The sequence below is a fragment of the Corvus brachyrhynchos genome, unplaced genomic scaffold (genome assembly GCF_000691975.1).
Source record: "Corvus brachyrhynchos isolate BGI_N302 unplaced genomic scaffold, ASM69197v1 scaffold61, whole genome shotgun sequence".
NCBI lineage: Eukaryota > Metazoa > Chordata > Aves > Passeriformes > Corvidae > Corvus > Corvus brachyrhynchos.
Window position 1 is genome coordinate 8,082,194 of NW_008236478.1, and position 17,766 is coordinate 8,099,959.

Consider the following 17,766-nt stretch of genomic DNA (forward strand, 5'->3'; position numbering starts at 1 on the left):
CGGCAGGCTGGGACGGTACGCTGCCGTGCAGCTCCCCGTCGGCCCTCAACACATGCGGTGGGCCGGGGGCTCACTCAGCCCAGGAGGCTTGGGTGATGCGGCCCCCAAAAGGCCCGTGTGAACGCCCTTTGCAAAGTCAGGGAGGCAAAGGGCCGGTATCGTGGACTTGTGACTATGCAAAAGCGTGATGGAACACGGATAAGCGTCATCCTGCTCTGCCAACACAGCAACCACATGCTACCAGTGCCATTATGCCACAGCCCCCAGTCAGAGCCACCGGTGTCAGCACAGTACAGCCCCCAGCCAATGCCAGGGTGCTCACTAAGGTTTCTTGCTCCCCAAAGTCAGCCCAGCACCCTGCACTGCATGCCTGAGACAGGCAGCATGCCCCATCTTCTCTCTGCTCTCAGGATGTCTTGCCATTCACGCATGGCAGAAGGTTGTTTGGAAACACAGGCAGGTAATGGTTTCTCCGGGGCCCTGTGTGGAGCCTTTTTATCCTGGGTGGCTTCTGCAGCTCCTCCCCATGTGCAGGAGCTGCCAGGTCCAGGCCTGTGTTTGCTTTCCTTTCGTAAGCCTCCAGCACCTGGCCAACCCTCCTTCCTCACTCCTCATAGCAGCAGCAGCAAGCCTCCCGAAAGCAAAACTCTGAGCCAACACTGCGTGTAATCAGCAGGTTGGATCTAGGGCAGTTGGAAATCAGCTGGAGCAGGAGGTGGGGAAATGCTGTACCTGCATATGCTGGATTACAGCTCTCTCAGAGCTGGCAGGGTGGCCGGGTGCTGCCAGCCCACCGTTACAAAGCCATGTGCTGCCCAGTCCCAGCACCATCACCTCTGGATGCCAGCTCACCCCCTCCACTCCACACCAACCCCTCCAAGGGGTGAGGTCCCTGGGAAGGGGACAAAGCCCACCCCAACCCCAGACCCTGCAGACCTGGAGCCAGACCCACAGCAGGGCATAGGGTTGAGCAGGTTCTTCTGCAGTTGCTGAGCATTGTCTGGGGATGAGGGTCAGCCCCCACTTGAGATTCCACCACCTTTTGGACCTTTAGGGTCAGTAAAGGTGTCAGGGCCAGGGTGCTCCCATGGGGAGCCTTACTAACGTGCCGTTCTCAAGGCCTCTGTCTGCCAGGATCCTGCCTCCTACAAACACTGCGGGTGGGAGGGAAGGTAACACAGGTTTGAATCCCCCCAGTCCTCACCCACCGGTGGGTCTCAGCTGAGGAGGGACCCATCTGGGTGCTCCTGATGACAGGTGTCTCTGTCACCCTTGCACACACTCACCAAGCAGCCACCACCCCCTCTCCCAGCATGATATCCCAAAACCCGTTCCATGTCCCCACTCTCGGAACAGAGACACGACCCACCCCCTCCTCGAGCACTCCCTGCCTCCCTGCCCTCACCTCCTCTGTGCTCCCGAGGATAATTGCCATTTCCTCCTCTCCTTGGGCAAAACCCCAGTGTCTCCTCCACACCTCGCTTTGCCTCGCCCCTCTGCCCAGTCTGCGGAAGCAGGATGCCCACACGCTGGGAGCCTGGCAGGGATGGTGAGGCAGGGATGTTCTTGTGCAGCCTGTCTTACCCAGGTATGGGGGCTTCAGGTGCTGCAAGGCAGCTGGTCCTCCACATCCCCTCCAAACCCCATTCCCTACCTTACCAGAGGCACAGCTGGAGGCTGTGGGGCCAGTTATGGGGAGAGCACTGGGGAAGGGGGTGCCAGGGCTGAGACAGGGCTGCCCAAAGCTCCCCCTTATCCAGGGCACTGTGCCCATCCCATCCTGCAACAGCACTCCCTGCCTCCCACATGGCTGGAAGCCGAACCAAGCACAAATTGGAGCTTCGTTAGCTGCTGGCCTTGCAGTAGGATAATTAGTGCGTGAGTGCAGAGCAAGCTGAGCCTGGCGCGACCAGCACTGCGCTTTTACAGGCCCGAGCTTGCGAGGCTTTAATTAATTAACACGAGTCATTGGCAGCTGGAAACAGATCTATTTTCAGAGCTTTGCCTGCTCTGCTGCCCCCATGAGATTAACTGAAGGAATTTAGGGCTCCACGAGGTTGAAGGCCAGGGCCTTCCTCTTCTTTGCATGGCTTTCCCAAGAGTCAGAGCGGGTTCCAGGCAGTGGGAGCCCAAACAGACCCAACCCTCTCCTGCATCCCTCTTATCCGCAGATCGGTTCTGCCAAACAGGGAGGTCTGGCTGCTGCTTCAACCCTAGCCCAGAGCCAGGAAGGCGCTGGAAGGGGAATTTCCTATTGGGGCAAATCTAGAATCATAGAATCATTAAGGTTGGAAGTGATCTCTGAGATCATTGAGTCCAACCTTTGACCAAACAACACCTGGTCAAGAAAACAACAACACTAAGTGCCATGTCCAGTCATTTCTTGAATATCTTCAGGGGTGGTGACCCCACCACTTCCCTGGGCAATCCATTCCAATACTTGACCACACATACAGAGAATAAATTCTTCATCATGTCCAACTTGAACCTCCCCTGGTGCAGCTTGAGGCCAATCCTCTTGTCCTATCACTTGCTACTTGGGAGAAGAGACTGATCCTCACCTTGCTACAACCTCCTTTCAGGCAGTTGTAGAGAGCGATAAGGTCTCCAGAAAGTCATTTTCTCCAGGTTAAACAACCCCAGCTTCATAATTTGCTCCTCACAGGACTTACAGCCCTACAACCCCTATCCCGGGGGCCAGCTCAGAGCAGGGCAGCCTTTGAGTCATGACATGGTGCCTTGGGAAACCCATCTCCCCAAAACCATGCAAGACTTTATCTGTGACGCTCTCTCCCTGTTACTCCAAACAGCCTTTAGGACAAGGAAATGCTTTTGTGCCCTCATCACCAGCCCAGAGATTGGTTACTGTTTAATTTCTTCTTGTTTCACTTACACACTGTGTCCCACAGAGAGAGGACCAGGTAGAGCAGGCTCTGCCACGTCACAGCCCCATCCGTACATGGGCCAGCTGCCCAGCACAGCACAGCCCCACCGCTCCAGCACATGGCAAAACCAGGCAGATGCCGACACTCAGACGGCATTTTTGGGTTCACCCGTCTCTGCCACACAACTCTACCCATGGCAGTGAGAAGAAAAGCTCACAGACAGTCCCTTTCACCCCTCAGATGCCCAGGGAGACAGGGCAAAGCCATGGCAGCTCTCATGTTTCACTTGGCACCACAACCCCATCCTAGCCAGCATCCCAAATGATGCGAGGAATTGTAACAGGGCCACGACACCGTGAAATATTGATGGGATTAGCGCGGATCAGCTCTCCCAGCACACGTGCTGTGCTCGCCCCAAGCCTGGGAGACGGCGACCTGCGTGCACTCAGGTTGCAGCTCAGCGCCCAGGGCGGCAGTGCTGCCGGGTGCTCCCTGCCAGAGACACTTCCCCAGCCACCGCCAGCCTGCAGCCTTCCTGGGGGGACATGGGGATCCTGTCAGAGCACACAGTGACATGATTTAAGGTGCTTAATGCCTGACATTGCTCTGCCTCAAGTGCCTCAAGGTCTGCTGGGGATGAACCATTGTCTGGCTTGGTTGTAGCTCGGCACCAATTGTCACCCTGGACCCCGAGGGACCCTCAACCTGCCTGCAGTCCCAAAATATGCCAGTCCCCAGGCTCCAGCCCTCTTGCCCCCTCTCAGGTTTATCCTGCACAGCCAAGACCTTAGTGGAGGTCGCATGCATGGGGGTGTCCAGGGTGATGGTCAGGAGACCCCCACACTCCCCACTGCTGTATGTCCCGTCTCTCACCACTGGGAACCAGGTTTGGTCAGACAGAGGATTTCATTATGGATCATAGATGTGGAAATACAGCTTAGCAGGATCAAATAGCAGCCAGGATTAAATCAGAAATACACTGGCAGGGTGCACACCATGGGAGCAGCCTGTCACAAAGGGCTCTGTTTTGGGATTGCAGCACTAACAGGGCATCAGTGCCTATCAAACCCATGGGGTTGATCAGGATCCCCAGCCTTTGGTAGGAAACTGCTTCCTAAGGCAGGCCTGGCCTCTGCTCAACAGTACCTGCAGCCTGCCTTTCCCTTGCCCCAAGCAGGAAAAGTGAGATAAAACTCCAGATCTGGGATTTGGTTTGCCAGCCTCTGTGATCCAAGAGGCAGCAGGCATCCCAACAGTTTCAAGCTCCTCTCTGGACTGGTTTAAAAGCCAGCTAGGAGTTACAAAATCATGGTGCTCCAGCAGCTGGGAATTTATGAAACCCACAAAAGAATTGTGAAACTCAGGCTAAGGCTGTGCCAGCCTGCACCGTGGCGAGAGGCATGTTACAGAGTCAAAACCACCAGCAGAAAAACGGGTACTTTCCCCTTTTGACGTGAGAAAGCAACAAGCAAACCAGCCTTTCTCCAGGCCCCTCCGTCCCTCAACTACACTGTGAGACCTGCACTGCTGCTTTACCTGCCTCCATGGATAAAAAGCCCAGTGGGGAGCACACCAGCCCCACACCACGGGGTGAGTCTCAGTGCTCCAGTGCCCACCCTCTCAGCAGTCTCCTTTGCCCACCACAGGAGCGGTCTGCCCAGATTCCAGGCCCGCAGAGCTGTGTGAAGCAGAGGAACGGAAAAGACCCGATGGTGCTGCCTGGACTCTGACAGCAGCACCTGGGGCTTCCCAGCAGCTGAGTACACACTCACCAGGCTTGGCTTTGTTTCTTGAGAGCGTCATGGACTCGTCAAGCAAAGCGTGATGCTCCACAGATTAGCCCCAGGAAAAAAGATGTTCCAGAGGGCACAGAGCATGAAAGGCTTAGGAGCCTCTTCCCTTCAAGTCATTGAGCAAACTTTCCAAACCACTGTTTCTTCAGGCTGAGAGCCAGCGGGGAAAATTACAATTGCAGAAGAATTTGTCTGAGAAAGTTATAAGGAGATGGAAAAAGGCAGGGGCAGACCGGAAGAGCCAGCCCGTGCTGCAGCCCCTCCAGCCCAAGGCTCAGCTTCACGGAGGGAGGGATGGGACTTTTCTCCCCAGCTCAGTATAGCACAGAGCTGCTGCCTCGACTTCCTGCAAGATCACATGCTGCATTTCTCCTCCCATAAATGTTTGGCAGGGGAAATTGGGATGTTTTGCCCAAGGCCATTTGTTGATGAGGGCTGCCAGGTGCCGGCAGCCCCAGCCGCAGAGCCAAGCACCGTGCCAGGGCAGATTTTCTCAAGGGAGAAGCCGCTGAGTCACAGCAGCCTCCGATCCGTTCCCACAAGCCCGGCTGCAAGAGACGCACGGGAGTTCACGGAGGACAGGCGCTCACACAGGGAGCTGGCAGGGTTTGGTTTGCTTGTCTGCAAACCTCTCTAAGCCAGCGGAAAGCATCTCCCTGGCTCAGGATCTGTCGGCAGCGTGCCCTCAGGGAAGGGCTGGTGAGACTGCGGCAGGGCAGGGTCCTGACCTGCCTTTCAACCAGGCAGAGCTGCTTCGGGATGCTCCTGCAGCATGGGGGGAAAACGCCAGCAGCCACTGGGAATTCCATTAGGGAATGGAGTTTTGGGGCTCAGTGTGGGGTTTTGTCCCAGCTCTGAGGGAGGAGCAGGACAAAAGTGGGTGCAGGCAGGGAAGAGGCAGAGGCATAGCTCCAGGAGAAGTGACTGGCTGGGCTGGACATTGGCAACCCCTCTGCCCATCATCATCCCAGCTGCTCCCAGTAAAAGCAGGCAGGCTCCAGCCTGGCCAGGGGGCACAGGGGTGTCTCTCTCTGTTTCTGCAGTGGGGCACAGGCCCCTGTGTTTTCCCCAGCAGGGCAGGGCAGGTCCCTGCCACACACTGCCTAGAGCAGCAACACAAATACCTGGGAGTGCATGAGGGCTGGGATAAGACTGGTGCCTTTTAAAAGCTGCCCTTTTGGGTGAGCCAACCTGCAGCCCCCAGAGCGAAAGCCAGGAAGGTGTTATGGCCACCAGCATCCACCCTCTGGGCCAAGCCACCAGACAGGATCCATGTCCCCACAGCTTCACCTCTTGGCCTTGTCCCTGTGCCCAAGCAACCTCTCTCCCAGCCCTGCCTCCTCCAGCTCAATGCTTGGATGACCTGCGGGCATCCTACCCCTCCTTCCCAGGCACCAAACCCCTACACTGCCGTCTCTGCCACCAAAGAAGAAACAACGCCAGCAGCGCAGTAAATAACACCCCACACACAGCAGAGCCCTGGCAAGCAGAGCCGGGCACATCCATCACTCTCACAGTTTTTCTTCAGCTCTGACACTTTGATAGGGACGAGGGGGTGGGGAAGGAAAGTAGCTTCCAGAATTTATGAGCTAGGATTTAAAAATACAACCTCCCAGAAGCGCTGCAAAACCCAGAGATGGCGAAGGCGAGTGGCTCAGAAGTTGCCTTTAGAAACGAATGCAAAAGCTGCACCCGCCTTGGAAAGAGGGATTCGAGAGACCTGCGTGGCTGATGTCACAAACCACATCCCCAGTGGGATCATTTTGCAAGTCACAGCTCTCTGTGCTGTGCATCACAAGTGAAGTGAAAGGTAGAGGTAACAAATGATGGGTTAAAATCCCTCCAGCCCAATGGGAATGTCACCCTCAGTGCAGACGGCATTTGAACTGTCACCTTCAATCTCCCAGAGTTTCTCTTCTACATCCCTGACCTTCCACTGGAACATGCATAACCAGCCTTCCAGCCCTTTTGGAAGCAGATCTCCTTTATGCAAAGAAAAGAGCTTGTAGCTGTAAATTTAGCTGAAAACATCTCTGCCACAGGGAATCACGTATCAAATAATAAAGCCAAATGAATGTCAGGAAGAACAACCACAATATTGGAGTCCTTGGTCTTTACAGATGGACTGTCCCTCAGCAGGGTGCTGCAGAATGGACAGCTGAAAAATGTTACCCAGTCATTAAAAACATCTAAAAGTAATTTAGCCTGAGTGACAATGATGCTCAAAGCAAGTTGTTTGTCTGCTGAGATAAAATGAGCTATTTCAAGCTTGCCTTTTGTTGTAGTTTTCTTTTAAAGTCAGAAAGGACTGAAAAACGCTGAGCTGACAGCCTCACCAGCAGAGCCCTGTTGCTGTGGGGAGCATCACCATGAGCTGCTCTGATCCCCCCTGCCATCACTCTCCCGTATTCCCTGGAAGGATGCTCAGAATGGTCCGGGAAGATGGTCCCCGGGGCCACCACAGCATCTCTGCTGCATTACAGTGCCATTTAGGATGATGGTTTTGCTATGGAAACATCTCCCTCCTAACAACAGATCTGTCAGCACGTGTCCCAAAAGCAGACCAGCATTCATTACATGGTAATTTTTGCTTCCCTGTGATGGAGGCCAGAGACTTATCCTTCCCATGCTTTTCTTTAAAAAAACCCAACAAAATCCTAACAAAACCGAACAACCTGAATATCTGGGTTCACAAATCAACAGCATGGCATGAGCCCAGGGTTCCTCCAAAATCTCCTTGTAAGCATATTTTTGGTGGGCTCTTTGGACATGCAGAGCATTTCAAATGCCCAGTGTTAAATATTTCAGGTGAAACATAACTCCTCTAAGTGTAGCCAGCCTTACTCTGAAGCTCCATTTCAGTGAAATTTCCCAGCAGCCTTCAGGAATTGATTTGCTTCTTGCTGGTACCTTCTCTCTGTGCTGTTCAACTGAGTTAATGTATTCCAAAACCTGATTTTTTTTTCTCCCCCTACATAATCAGATTTTTGGAGGCTGCAGTGAGATGCCTTACAAGCAGTTTTTGTCCTTAGGTGTTTTCTGAGCAGGCTGCATCCATCACGTCCTGGTGCTTTTTAGCACATCTCTGTACGAAAGGTTCATTCAAGAGTCAGCTGAATTCCTTTGATTCATGTTCCTGCATATCCATATAGCTAATTTACCTTTATTAAAAGAAAAAAAAAAAAAAGGGAAAGAAGAGGAACTATTAAGAAGGACAGTGTCAAGGCCAGCAGAGCGAGTGCCGGAGGGCTGGGTTAATGAGCTCCGTGGTTGCTGCTGTCCAAGTGCCCAGGCTGGCTGGAGCCAGGAGCTGCTGCCCCAGCAGGGCTGACTCAGTCCTTCACTGGGCAGACACAGGCTGCAGGATCCTGCACCCCTCTTGGAGTAGTCCCTGTGCTTTGGGGTCTAACCTCACTTACTCCAGCCTTCTCCCTGGTATTTTCCTGCGTGCATTCAGCTTGGGCCAAGCCCCCTGCCCAGCCCGAGCTGCATCCCGGCGCTTTGGGGAGAAGGTGAAACACGAATATGGATAAATGGATTTGCCCTCACGTCTCACAGAAATGCCTCTCTGTTCGCTCCTTTGGGCCGGACAAGGACGCTGCCCCACTGCTGCCTGTGCCAGCAAGGTCACTGAGCTGTGCCCTGGCAAGGACACTTCCAAGGAGAGGCACCAGGGATTTGCAAGACACTCATCACAATAGTTTATTCTTGTCATTTCTGACCCTCAGGATAGGAAGAACATCAGAGCACTGCAGGCACAAAACAACAAGCTTTGTAGGTCATATCAGCGCATAAAGTACCATTAGGAACCACGGCACGAAGCATGAATAATACTTCCTTTATTCCATCATATACCTCAACGCCCTTTAAATAAATGCAAATGGTTTTTTGTGGATGATGTTTGTACGAGACGCTTGCTCAGGGACTCGGGGCTGAAATGGAGCTGGAGCAGTAATTTTGTTCTCTCCCCTATGACAAGTCAGTGTCTGCAGCACCATCTTATAGGCTTAGTGACAGTCCAAGCCAACCCAGGCAAAAAAACCAAGAGAACACTGTAAATCTTCCTCGCAGAGATTTATGCTCTGCCCGTTAAACCAGAACCACAAAACACACGTCCTTCCATGCTACCCTCCTCTCTCTGAAGGACATCAAGGCACAAAAAAACTTTGAAGGACTCCAAGCCTGGAAAGGGACCTTCAAGAGCCAATTGCATCATTTCTGAAAAGCCACCAACAGTCAGACTCGACAGCTTAAATCCTGAAATCCTTTCAGCAAATAATGACCTCGATTGCTAAAAGTGATCAGATAACGCAAAGGCAGAGAGAGATGCGCAGTGAGTCATCGCCCCTCAAGCACTTAAATGCCCTTTGGTCTCAGCCGGAGCGGGGTGAGGTTGCCCCCAAGAGGCAAACCTGACACAGCAAGTAGAGAGGGAAAATGCTGAATTGTGCTCTAGAGGTGCCACATAGGAAGGATTGGTTTTTTTAAATCTCCTCATCTGCTCTTAGTTGTACTTCTCCCTAGCTGCAAACATCTATGGATGGGGTGGGAGGGGAGAGGAAGGAGGTCAGTTCTGGCATGTGGTTGGCTGTGTTCTGCTGGAGCTCCTGAACCACACAACTCGTTTTCCTAGTCTCACTCACAGGGTCATTAGAAAGATCAAAAAATGACACTGAGTTTTCTTCAGCCAAATGAAACATTTGACCCCATACACCTCTCCAGACTCCTTTAGAGCAAGGGCTGGCACCACCTTCAACAACAACTTCTGTCTCAGGAATGGATGGGGAGACACAACAGTGGGCACGACAGACAGTTTGGAAACCATGAGATTACATGAAATCCCTCAGCTGTTCACGTAAAGCATACAGGCAGTAACACCACACTGGACCAAATCCTAGCACCTTGCACAGGGTGAAGGAACAGGACAGACATCTGGGATACCTTCCCAGCACACGCTCCACCCTCCAGGGATCAGCAGCCTGAAGCTTTCTCAGCCAGGGAGAGCTGCTTTCATTTCATAGACCCCCACTGCATTTTTCTGCCGCAAAATGCTCTTTGAACCTCTAAGCTTTTAGCATCCACAACATCCTGAGGCAAGCAAATCCCCAGCTCCTGTCTCCTTTTGTTTGCTTTGAGCTTTCCTGCTAATAAAAGAACTACGGAGTCTGAAGCCATATTACAGAGCACCATTGAATGGCTTCTCCTTATTTGCCCTTTTTCAGGCCATTTGATTGCTGAGCACTCCATCTTACTTGCCAACATTACAGCTATTTCAGAGAGATGCAGTCAACTTAGGGCCACTGCAATTTATTCCTGTCCTTTACACACACATACACACAGACTCCCTCACAAAGGGCTAAACCTATGACATAACCACAGATTTAACCATTCCTGCAGCTGCTTTTTGAGAGGACACAGTTTAAACACCCAAGCTGAGATGCACCCAGGGTACTCACTGATCCTGCACCAGGCTCCTCGTGGGTCCCCCTGTCCTGCTCAGCCGGAGAACATTCCCGCATCCCCAGCACGAGCCCCTGCTGCAGCACCTCAGCTCACTGTCAGCTCCAAACTGGAAGCGTCATCTCCAAAATTACTGTTGCGCTGGCTCCTGCCAGACTCTTAATTAGAGGAAGGCTGACACAGTTTCTCAGCAAACGGCGTTCGCATACTGCAGGAAAAAACAGAATGAGGGCAAGAGGAAAAATGGGCTAATCAGAGAAAATCAACTGGAGGCAAAAACACGTTGTGTTGTGCAAACCTTACCATAACAATGATGGAGCACAAAATACTGGGGGGAAAAAATGGGTTAGTACACAGGGGAGGCAGGCAGCGCTCTGCAAAGGTGGAGGAGAGTTGATATGCAGTGCAGCATCTCAGCAGCCTCACCTGGCAGGCCTCTCCCCACAGCCTGGTTAGGGCAAAGGGGTCAGGCTCAGTTTCCAGCACACAGATCAATGTGTCTGAGAGCCTGAACGATGCTGTCTGTGGAGCCCACGGCTGCCCTGCATGATTTACGCTGCCTTTATGAAAGCCTGCAGTGCGAATAAAGCATGAAACTGGGTGCCTTGTCCTCCTCTCCCCACCACTGCCCCTGGCAGCTTGAAGCTATTGTTTTTATTCCAGCTGCAGCCTGGCGGTCAGTCCGGAGAGGAAAGAGACCCTCTGCTCCTACATCTGCTCCGAGAGCGAGGAGTTTCATCAAGCCTCGGGAGAAGAGAGCCTGAGACCCAGAGGCAAAGCCCCAGAGCCTGCGTGCCAAGCCCCAGCTCACAGCGCTCACTGCTCGGGTGAAGGACTCGCCCCGTAGCACAAAAGCAGCACAAATCCATTTACCCTTTCTGCTTCGCTCTGTGAGAGGGAAGGAGCATCGCTCGCCCGGCTTCAGGCAGCTCCAGCCGCAAATGCAAACCCAAAGGGAAGCACGGGGACAAGGGCGTGTGAAAATGGCCCCTTCATCCACCCCTACACACCATACGGGCCAAACCTGCCTTGAAAAGCTTTAGGTTTTCCCCCAGGCTGATGGCAAAGGCACTTTGATGACAATGAAGGGAACAATTCCAGCGGAGTTTCCATCCCCTCCCCTGTGACTTCCCTACAGGGAACTGGGAGGTGGCAGGAAAGCTGAAGGAGGTGAAACATTAGCAGCAGCTCACCACGCAGAGACAAGGCAGGCATTCAAAAAAAAGTACAACGTATCCAAACGCTACTTAAAAGCGCCCTAAAAGTACAGGACTGGCTTTCTCCATCCAGACCAAAATATCAAGACGGGAAGACGCGACTGTTTTTCTTCTCTCACCACCCAGCCTTGCTTTTGATACCAGATAGAATAGTCCCTTTCAAATTCCTGACTGCAAAGGCGAGGAAGCACTGGCTGAAAAAAGCATCAGTCAGGCAAAACTAAAAGCCTCTCCGCGAAGAGAAGCCCTTCGAGGAATTTAGTTTCTCGAGGATCCTCCCCACCAGCAGCCCACGCCTTTCCCCAGCACTGAAAGCCCTTTTCAACACGTGATAAGAAGGGGCCCTGCCAGTAAAGACGGCAAAATAAGCACAAGACAAAACATGAAGGTATATCACAGCCTGGGGGAAATATGGGGAAACAGCAATTATAGGAATTCTGATAAGTGAAACCGCAAGGAATAAGCTAAACCCACGAATGATTGTCTGACCTCTCTGGGCAGCTCCTTTGGAGCTCCTCAGCAGCTGCTTAGGCTCCTACAAGCTCATCAAACCTCGCCTCTGCTTAAAGTCAGCCAGTCCCAAGAGCCTTTTCTCTCTTTCTGGATGCAGAAACAAGCACTAATACACCAGTGGTTAACAGCTGCCCCACTGGGGAACTTTGGGCAAGAAGCAGTTTTCCAAAAGCTCACAAACCCAAGGAACAAGACCCCAGAAAAATCAGGAGGATCATCTCCAGCAGAAACCTTTCTGATTTGCCCTTTTCAGTAAAACAAAAAGTCACACAACCATCACAAACCGGTGGAAGACAAAAACCCAGAATATAAACCCCAAGCCAGATACTGTGTTACACATATAGTTCTGCCGGGAAAGAAAACAAACATACAAGACCAGTGCTGGCACTCTGTAGCTCTAGTATTCCTGCTAATGACAGGAGCAGCAGAGGGACCCAACTACCTGGAAGTACTTGCTTGAATCTCCACAGCAGCACAGTCTCTGTCGCAGCCCCTGTGCACAAGTGCTGGCCAGGGCGGGTGCTGGACAGTGCTGAGCACAGGCACCTCTAATGGAGACAGATCTGGCTTTCTGTGCTCAGAAAACCAGCACTGCAGCATCCATCCCTCAGTATTAAAAGTCTTTTTTCACTGAACCGCTGCCTCTAAAATGCCTTTGCAGCAATCTAACCAGATGCTCCACCAATAATAACCACACACTTCAGGTGTTCCAGTCACCTGCTTTTCCAAAGACATTCTCAACTCAATCATCAGCTTTGGGGTTTCAGAGAGTTCCTGCAGCCACTGCATCAATGAAGTGTCCTCCTGACCTTCAGCCAGACCTACCTGCAAGTCATTAATCACTTCTGAAATCCCCATCCATTACCAAGTTCCACAACAGGAACAGTGAGAATATGAGATGCACAAATAGTTTTGCTGGCAGATTTCTTCAACTTTTAAACAAGAAGTGTTTGGGTTATTTTACGCCATAGAAAATTAAAAAAAAAAAAAAAGAGAAAAAGGCAAGGGGCTACAAATACATATTTTATAATCAGACTTTAATTTTTTCTGTTATTACTGCAATAAAGTACACCTACTTCCACATGAAATGTGATCATCTGGCTCTTAATACAGCCAACATAGTATCAAAAGATAGACCTCAGTGCAAAATGCTTCTCTGAAGACATCCAAAGCAGTTAAGACCTTTAGTGTGCAAACAACCTTTTCCAACGCATGTAAGTCCTGGCTGAGGGACAGCAAATGAGTTGGCAAAACACAAGGGCAGCAGGTTTACTATTTCAGTGCCAGGAGCCCCTTGGAAAGGCCCTGTAGTGATCACCTGTGTAAGGATTCTGATGAGCATAAAATTCAACCCACATCTAGACTTCAGCTAGAAAACAGATGGAAGAGAAGTCCAGACAAAGCAGGAGTGGGGGAGAGAGGGAAAGTGCTAAAATGTATACATGGGCAGTAAGCATGGAAACACAGGACTGGCTGAGCTGAGAATGATTTCAAGACTGTCTCCATCTAGAGTGAGCTAATCAGCTGTGAACCCAAGAACTTTAACATGTGCCACAAGAACAAAATAGGACCCGCAGCCATTTTTTCTGGTGTGAAACAGAGCCCATTTTGTCCAGGGACATTTAACTAGAAAGGCGTGTCTGGTTTTATTTTTCCATTGTTCTTTTAAATAAAAGTAAATATAAAAGTGGTTATTTTGTGTGGAAAAAAACCCCAAACCTCAGCAGTTTCAACATGCTTTGAACTGCAGTACAAAAGCTGTTCATCTAAACCCCTCCCCTTCTTCAAAATATACATGCCAGCAATATCAACTTTACACGGTAAGAAAATATATACACATTAAATACAGTAAACATTCTGCATTTTTTTTACCTTTATACAATATTAGTGAAAAAAAAATCCATTAATAAAACTACATACAATATATTCGACAGAGTAAGCAACTGTTATGAGAGGGAAGGCAGATGACCTATCAAAGACAGCAAAAGATGGCATTGACATAATGATGTTAACACTCGAAAAGAAAAAATACATTTAGTAGGAATTTGCAGATGTCATAGATTTCCTCTAAGATGTGTCCATTCTATAGCAGTTCTTTTATATGTAATATACATAATTAAATTTGAAGGTTTTGTGGGTGGCAGGTTTTTTAAGCCTTATTTTACATTCTTATCATACAAGACAGGGTAATCTACAAGCATTAAAACAGAACAGTATTATAAAACACACATGTTGACGTTATTAAAAAATCTTACTTATTATGGGAATCCCCATTGGTGCTGCTACCCAATACCTTAACTTTCTCTTCCTATATACACCCATCCTACAGACAAACCACAGTGTAAGATTGAAGTGACAGCATTTGCACAGATAGCATAAAAGGAGATCACACCTTCCTCTGATTATTCCAAAAACAGCTCCTAGAGCTTTGGGCACATATTGTGTGTGCAGCAGGACTTCACACCAAGGAATTCAGTCTTCATATGGCTTTCACAGTCTTTACACAGGTGAGCCAAATGCTTTTCTCAAATCTCCACGGAGATGGTATTTTAGGATTAGTATTTTCTCCATTTAAAGAAAGTGCAACTGTTTATTTTGTATTTTTAAGAGACACTAGATGTTCATACCAATTCTGCTTTGCAGATTACCATGATTCAGCCCAGATCTGAACCACTTCCTCACCTGCTCACAACAGGGGAGGTCTAACACTGTTTCTGAACTCGCATGTCATGTCACAGGGCAGTTCTTCCCCAGCCAACCTAAAACAATGCTTGCAGGTATGTCCTGGCAAGAAAATGAATACATACTGTTTTCAAATATGTCTTGTGATTAGCAAGGAAAACAAGAAAACTTCCCCCAGCTTTCAAGATGGTAAAATATTTATACCCAATTCTGATAGGGCTATAGGAACAGCTGGAGTTTTTTCAGTTTATCCACTTCAATTTTTCAGAAGTAGAGCATTTGTAGTAAAAACCAATGTTAGTCAAATCACATCCTCATGTGTCTAGTACTTGTCTGAATCAAGCTCAAGTTCTAACTCAGGTGACTGATTTCTTCTGTTCCAAGCAAGGTGAAGTTCCATTCATTCTGCATCTTCTTTGATTTCAGTTTCTCTGTTATTTTCCCTTAACTAGGCAAGATTTCATGAATCTGGCTCCCAGAAGTCATGCAGTTTTCCCTAAAGAGTAAAAACAAATTAGTACACAAGTCAGAAATCCAGTGTCAGAAGAACTGAGTAGAGTAGGCAAGTGCTTAGCTTGGGAGCACCTCAAAGGGCTGGAAAAGGTCCCTGGAATTTTATTCTGAAACATTTGCCAGTTTCCCTTATGTGAATCAACCCCAAACATCTCGGAAAAAACAACTCTGAAAGAGCTACCTCATTATCAACTTTCATTAATTGCTAAGCAGATTCTGCAGCCATGTTACATGTGTTGCTCCCCGCTCTAGAACATGAAATCTCACACACACTACACACAACTCTTTTTTTTTTGCACATGGTTGGGAGAGATTAATAGTCTTTACAAATGGTTAATTACAGAGTTTTTACCTGCAATCCATACTAGGCATATATGTATAACTTAAATTTTATGTAAATGATACTCTGCATTACTGGAAAGCTAAGCTTTTCCAAGAGAGAGAGCTTTATGTTCCAAGACAGGACTCAAACAGTTGGTCTGATCACATTACAACAGAAACCTTACCAGGTTGGAAGAAACAACTCTGAACTTTGGGTATCATAGAAATTATCCACCTATTCCACCAAGGCCGGCTAGGTGTCACAAAGGCAAATATTTCTGAGGCATATCATGGCATTATTTACTACTGTGTACTTCTACAAACACGAGAGGCTTTGCCTAATCATGGCATGAAATTTGACACATTCAAAGGGGGAGGAGTTGTCGAGAGCCCTTAATAATACGTGAATAAAGCCCTGGACTCAAGAAGTCTCAAAGCAACATGGTGCCAGACCACAGCAGGAAGTGCCTCACTTCATTCCTGCCCCAACGTCCTTTTGGAAGCATCTGCTAATAGCTGTAATCAGAGACAGGCCCTGTGACTTGACTCAAACTGGGATTTCAGTGTATGACACACACCTTCACAAAACCAGCACTTTTAAGGATGGAGAGGAGATCTTGGTTTTAATGAAGCCAGCAAAGTAAGAATTTTAATTAAAATCCATTCCAATACATCTAAGTGTATTTCACAGCCACACCATTTATGAAGAAAATTTCTTGAAAAGAATATGCTATTTTCAAGTGCTAAAAAATGAGTTACATGCACCCCGCAATGTGAGAAGAGAGAAAATGGTTTCATTACAGTACCTGAGTAAGCCGAGTGGTTTGTATCACATCCTGCCATTTGCCATATATCCTAGCAGCCAAGCCTTTTACCTGCAAATTCACACTGATTACTTTAGCCATTTATGTTTAAAAAGGCAAAATCATACCCCCCCCCAGCTTTAAACTCATAAAACCCCAGATAACCCAACCTACAAGGTTTACTGGAAAGGAACAATTTTATTGTCACTAAGTATCATCACATCAACTTCAGATCCTTGTAACTCGTGACTGAATTTAAAGTCATGCACTCCACAAACACAGAGGCACATGACTCCCTAGGTTAAATGTTTGGAATCACTATGCAAACCTCTGGCCTCCAAACACCACCTCATCCCTGGGTCATGAGGTTTGTCACACAAGCCTGTTTATACCTTAAAGGTGCAACTGCAGCCACAAAAGCCAACAATGCAGCACTGGCTGCTTCTGAAACCAATTCCTTGTACATAAACCTGTGCTTTTCCATAACCAATCACAAGCAGGCGTTTAATCCAAGCCATTCACACTGAGATTTGCTTCATATGCTGTGTTAAAACCCAGCACAGTGGCATCCTCTAGAAGTTATTGCTGTATTACACAATGAAGCAATGGAGAAAACCAGAGTAAGATTTTCCCCTTTCAATGCAAAGGCAAATAGAAACTGAAGTGAAAGTGACCAGAGATACAACAATCCAAGGCAGGAGTAATTAACTTGTTAAAAGCATCCACGCTCCACTAATCTGGCTGAGTAAGAAAAGAACAATGTTTTTGAGAGGCAAGTAAGCACACAAGTGCAAATGTCTGATTTAAAGCTGAAGAAGCCAAGGCTTTTCAAAGCTGGGGCTGGTCACTTTGTCACTGAGCTGACTTGGTTTGTTACAACAGCATGTAAAGCATGAAGGTCACAAAATTAGGACTACCAATAGTAAGGCCCATATCACAAAGCAAACAAAGGGCAACTGTCCAAGCTTGATGCTAGATCACATACACTGTTGGCTTAAATCCAAAGCATTTTTAATTAACTCATTCATTTGGAAAATAAAATGGAGACTCATGCAAGACAGGCAACTTTTTCAGTCCTCTGTATTGGGCCCTGCATGTAGGGCCGGCTCTTACAACTGGAGTCAGCTGTCAGTGACTGCCACAAAGAGAAAGAGAGCAATTCTGTGGGCCTAAAAGTTGAGATGCCTGGCTAAAAGGGAGACCAGTCACATTTTACAGCTGTTAAAGAGTCCTGTTGTTAGCAAAAGGAGAATTTTCAGTGAATTAAAATGGGTATGTATTTATCCCCATGCAAAGACATGATGCAGACAGGAAAAAACCCCCAAACCCATGAGGAACTCCTAGAATTTCCAGGGCTTGGGATGAGGGAACAACATGCACCACAAACACTAAAAACCAACCCAAAACAAAAACAAAACAGAAAAATCAGGTTTTGCATCTTACCTTCGACCGATAAAACAGCCTTGCATCTTCCCTAATATCACCTTTTACGTGCTTATCTAAGGCACGACAAAGCTTCAGTAAGTGTTGCTAAATAAAGACAAAAGTGTACAGCTATTAAATCCTCCATGTCAAAACT

The 17,766-nt window shown here is 48.7% G+C and overlaps 2 protein-coding genes across 4 annotated transcripts in view; both read right to left on the reverse strand.

Moving 5' to 3' along the window:
• SEMA4G (semaphorin 4G) overlaps window positions 1-10,329 on the reverse strand; it is a 29,440-nt gene extending 19,111 nt beyond the window's left edge. For 2 of the 3 annotated variants that reach the window (XM_017726148.1, XM_008643847.2), the window contains exon 1: window positions 10,135-10,327. The gene's annotated coding sequence lies outside the window, so the exon portion shown is untranslated. Of the gene's footprint in view, window positions 1-10,134 lie in introns of all 3 variants that reach the window. The other variant, XM_017726146.1, reaches the window with a different exon arrangement.
• Window positions 10,330-12,888: 2,559 nt separating this feature from the next.
• SLF2 (SMC5-SMC6 complex localization factor 2) overlaps window positions 12,889-17,766 on the reverse strand; it is a 29,352-nt gene continuing 24,474 nt past the window's right edge. The window contains exons 17-19 of the mRNA XM_017726153.1: window positions 17,631-17,717; window positions 16,191-16,259; window positions 12,889-15,046 (exon numbers count right to left, since the gene is read on the reverse strand). Coding sequence (XP_017581642.1) covers window positions 15,011-15,046; window positions 16,191-16,259; window positions 17,631-17,717 — 192 coding nt within the window. The 3' untranslated portion in view covers window positions 12,889-15,010. The remainder of the gene's footprint in view (window positions 15,047-16,190; window positions 16,260-17,630; window positions 17,718-17,766) is intronic.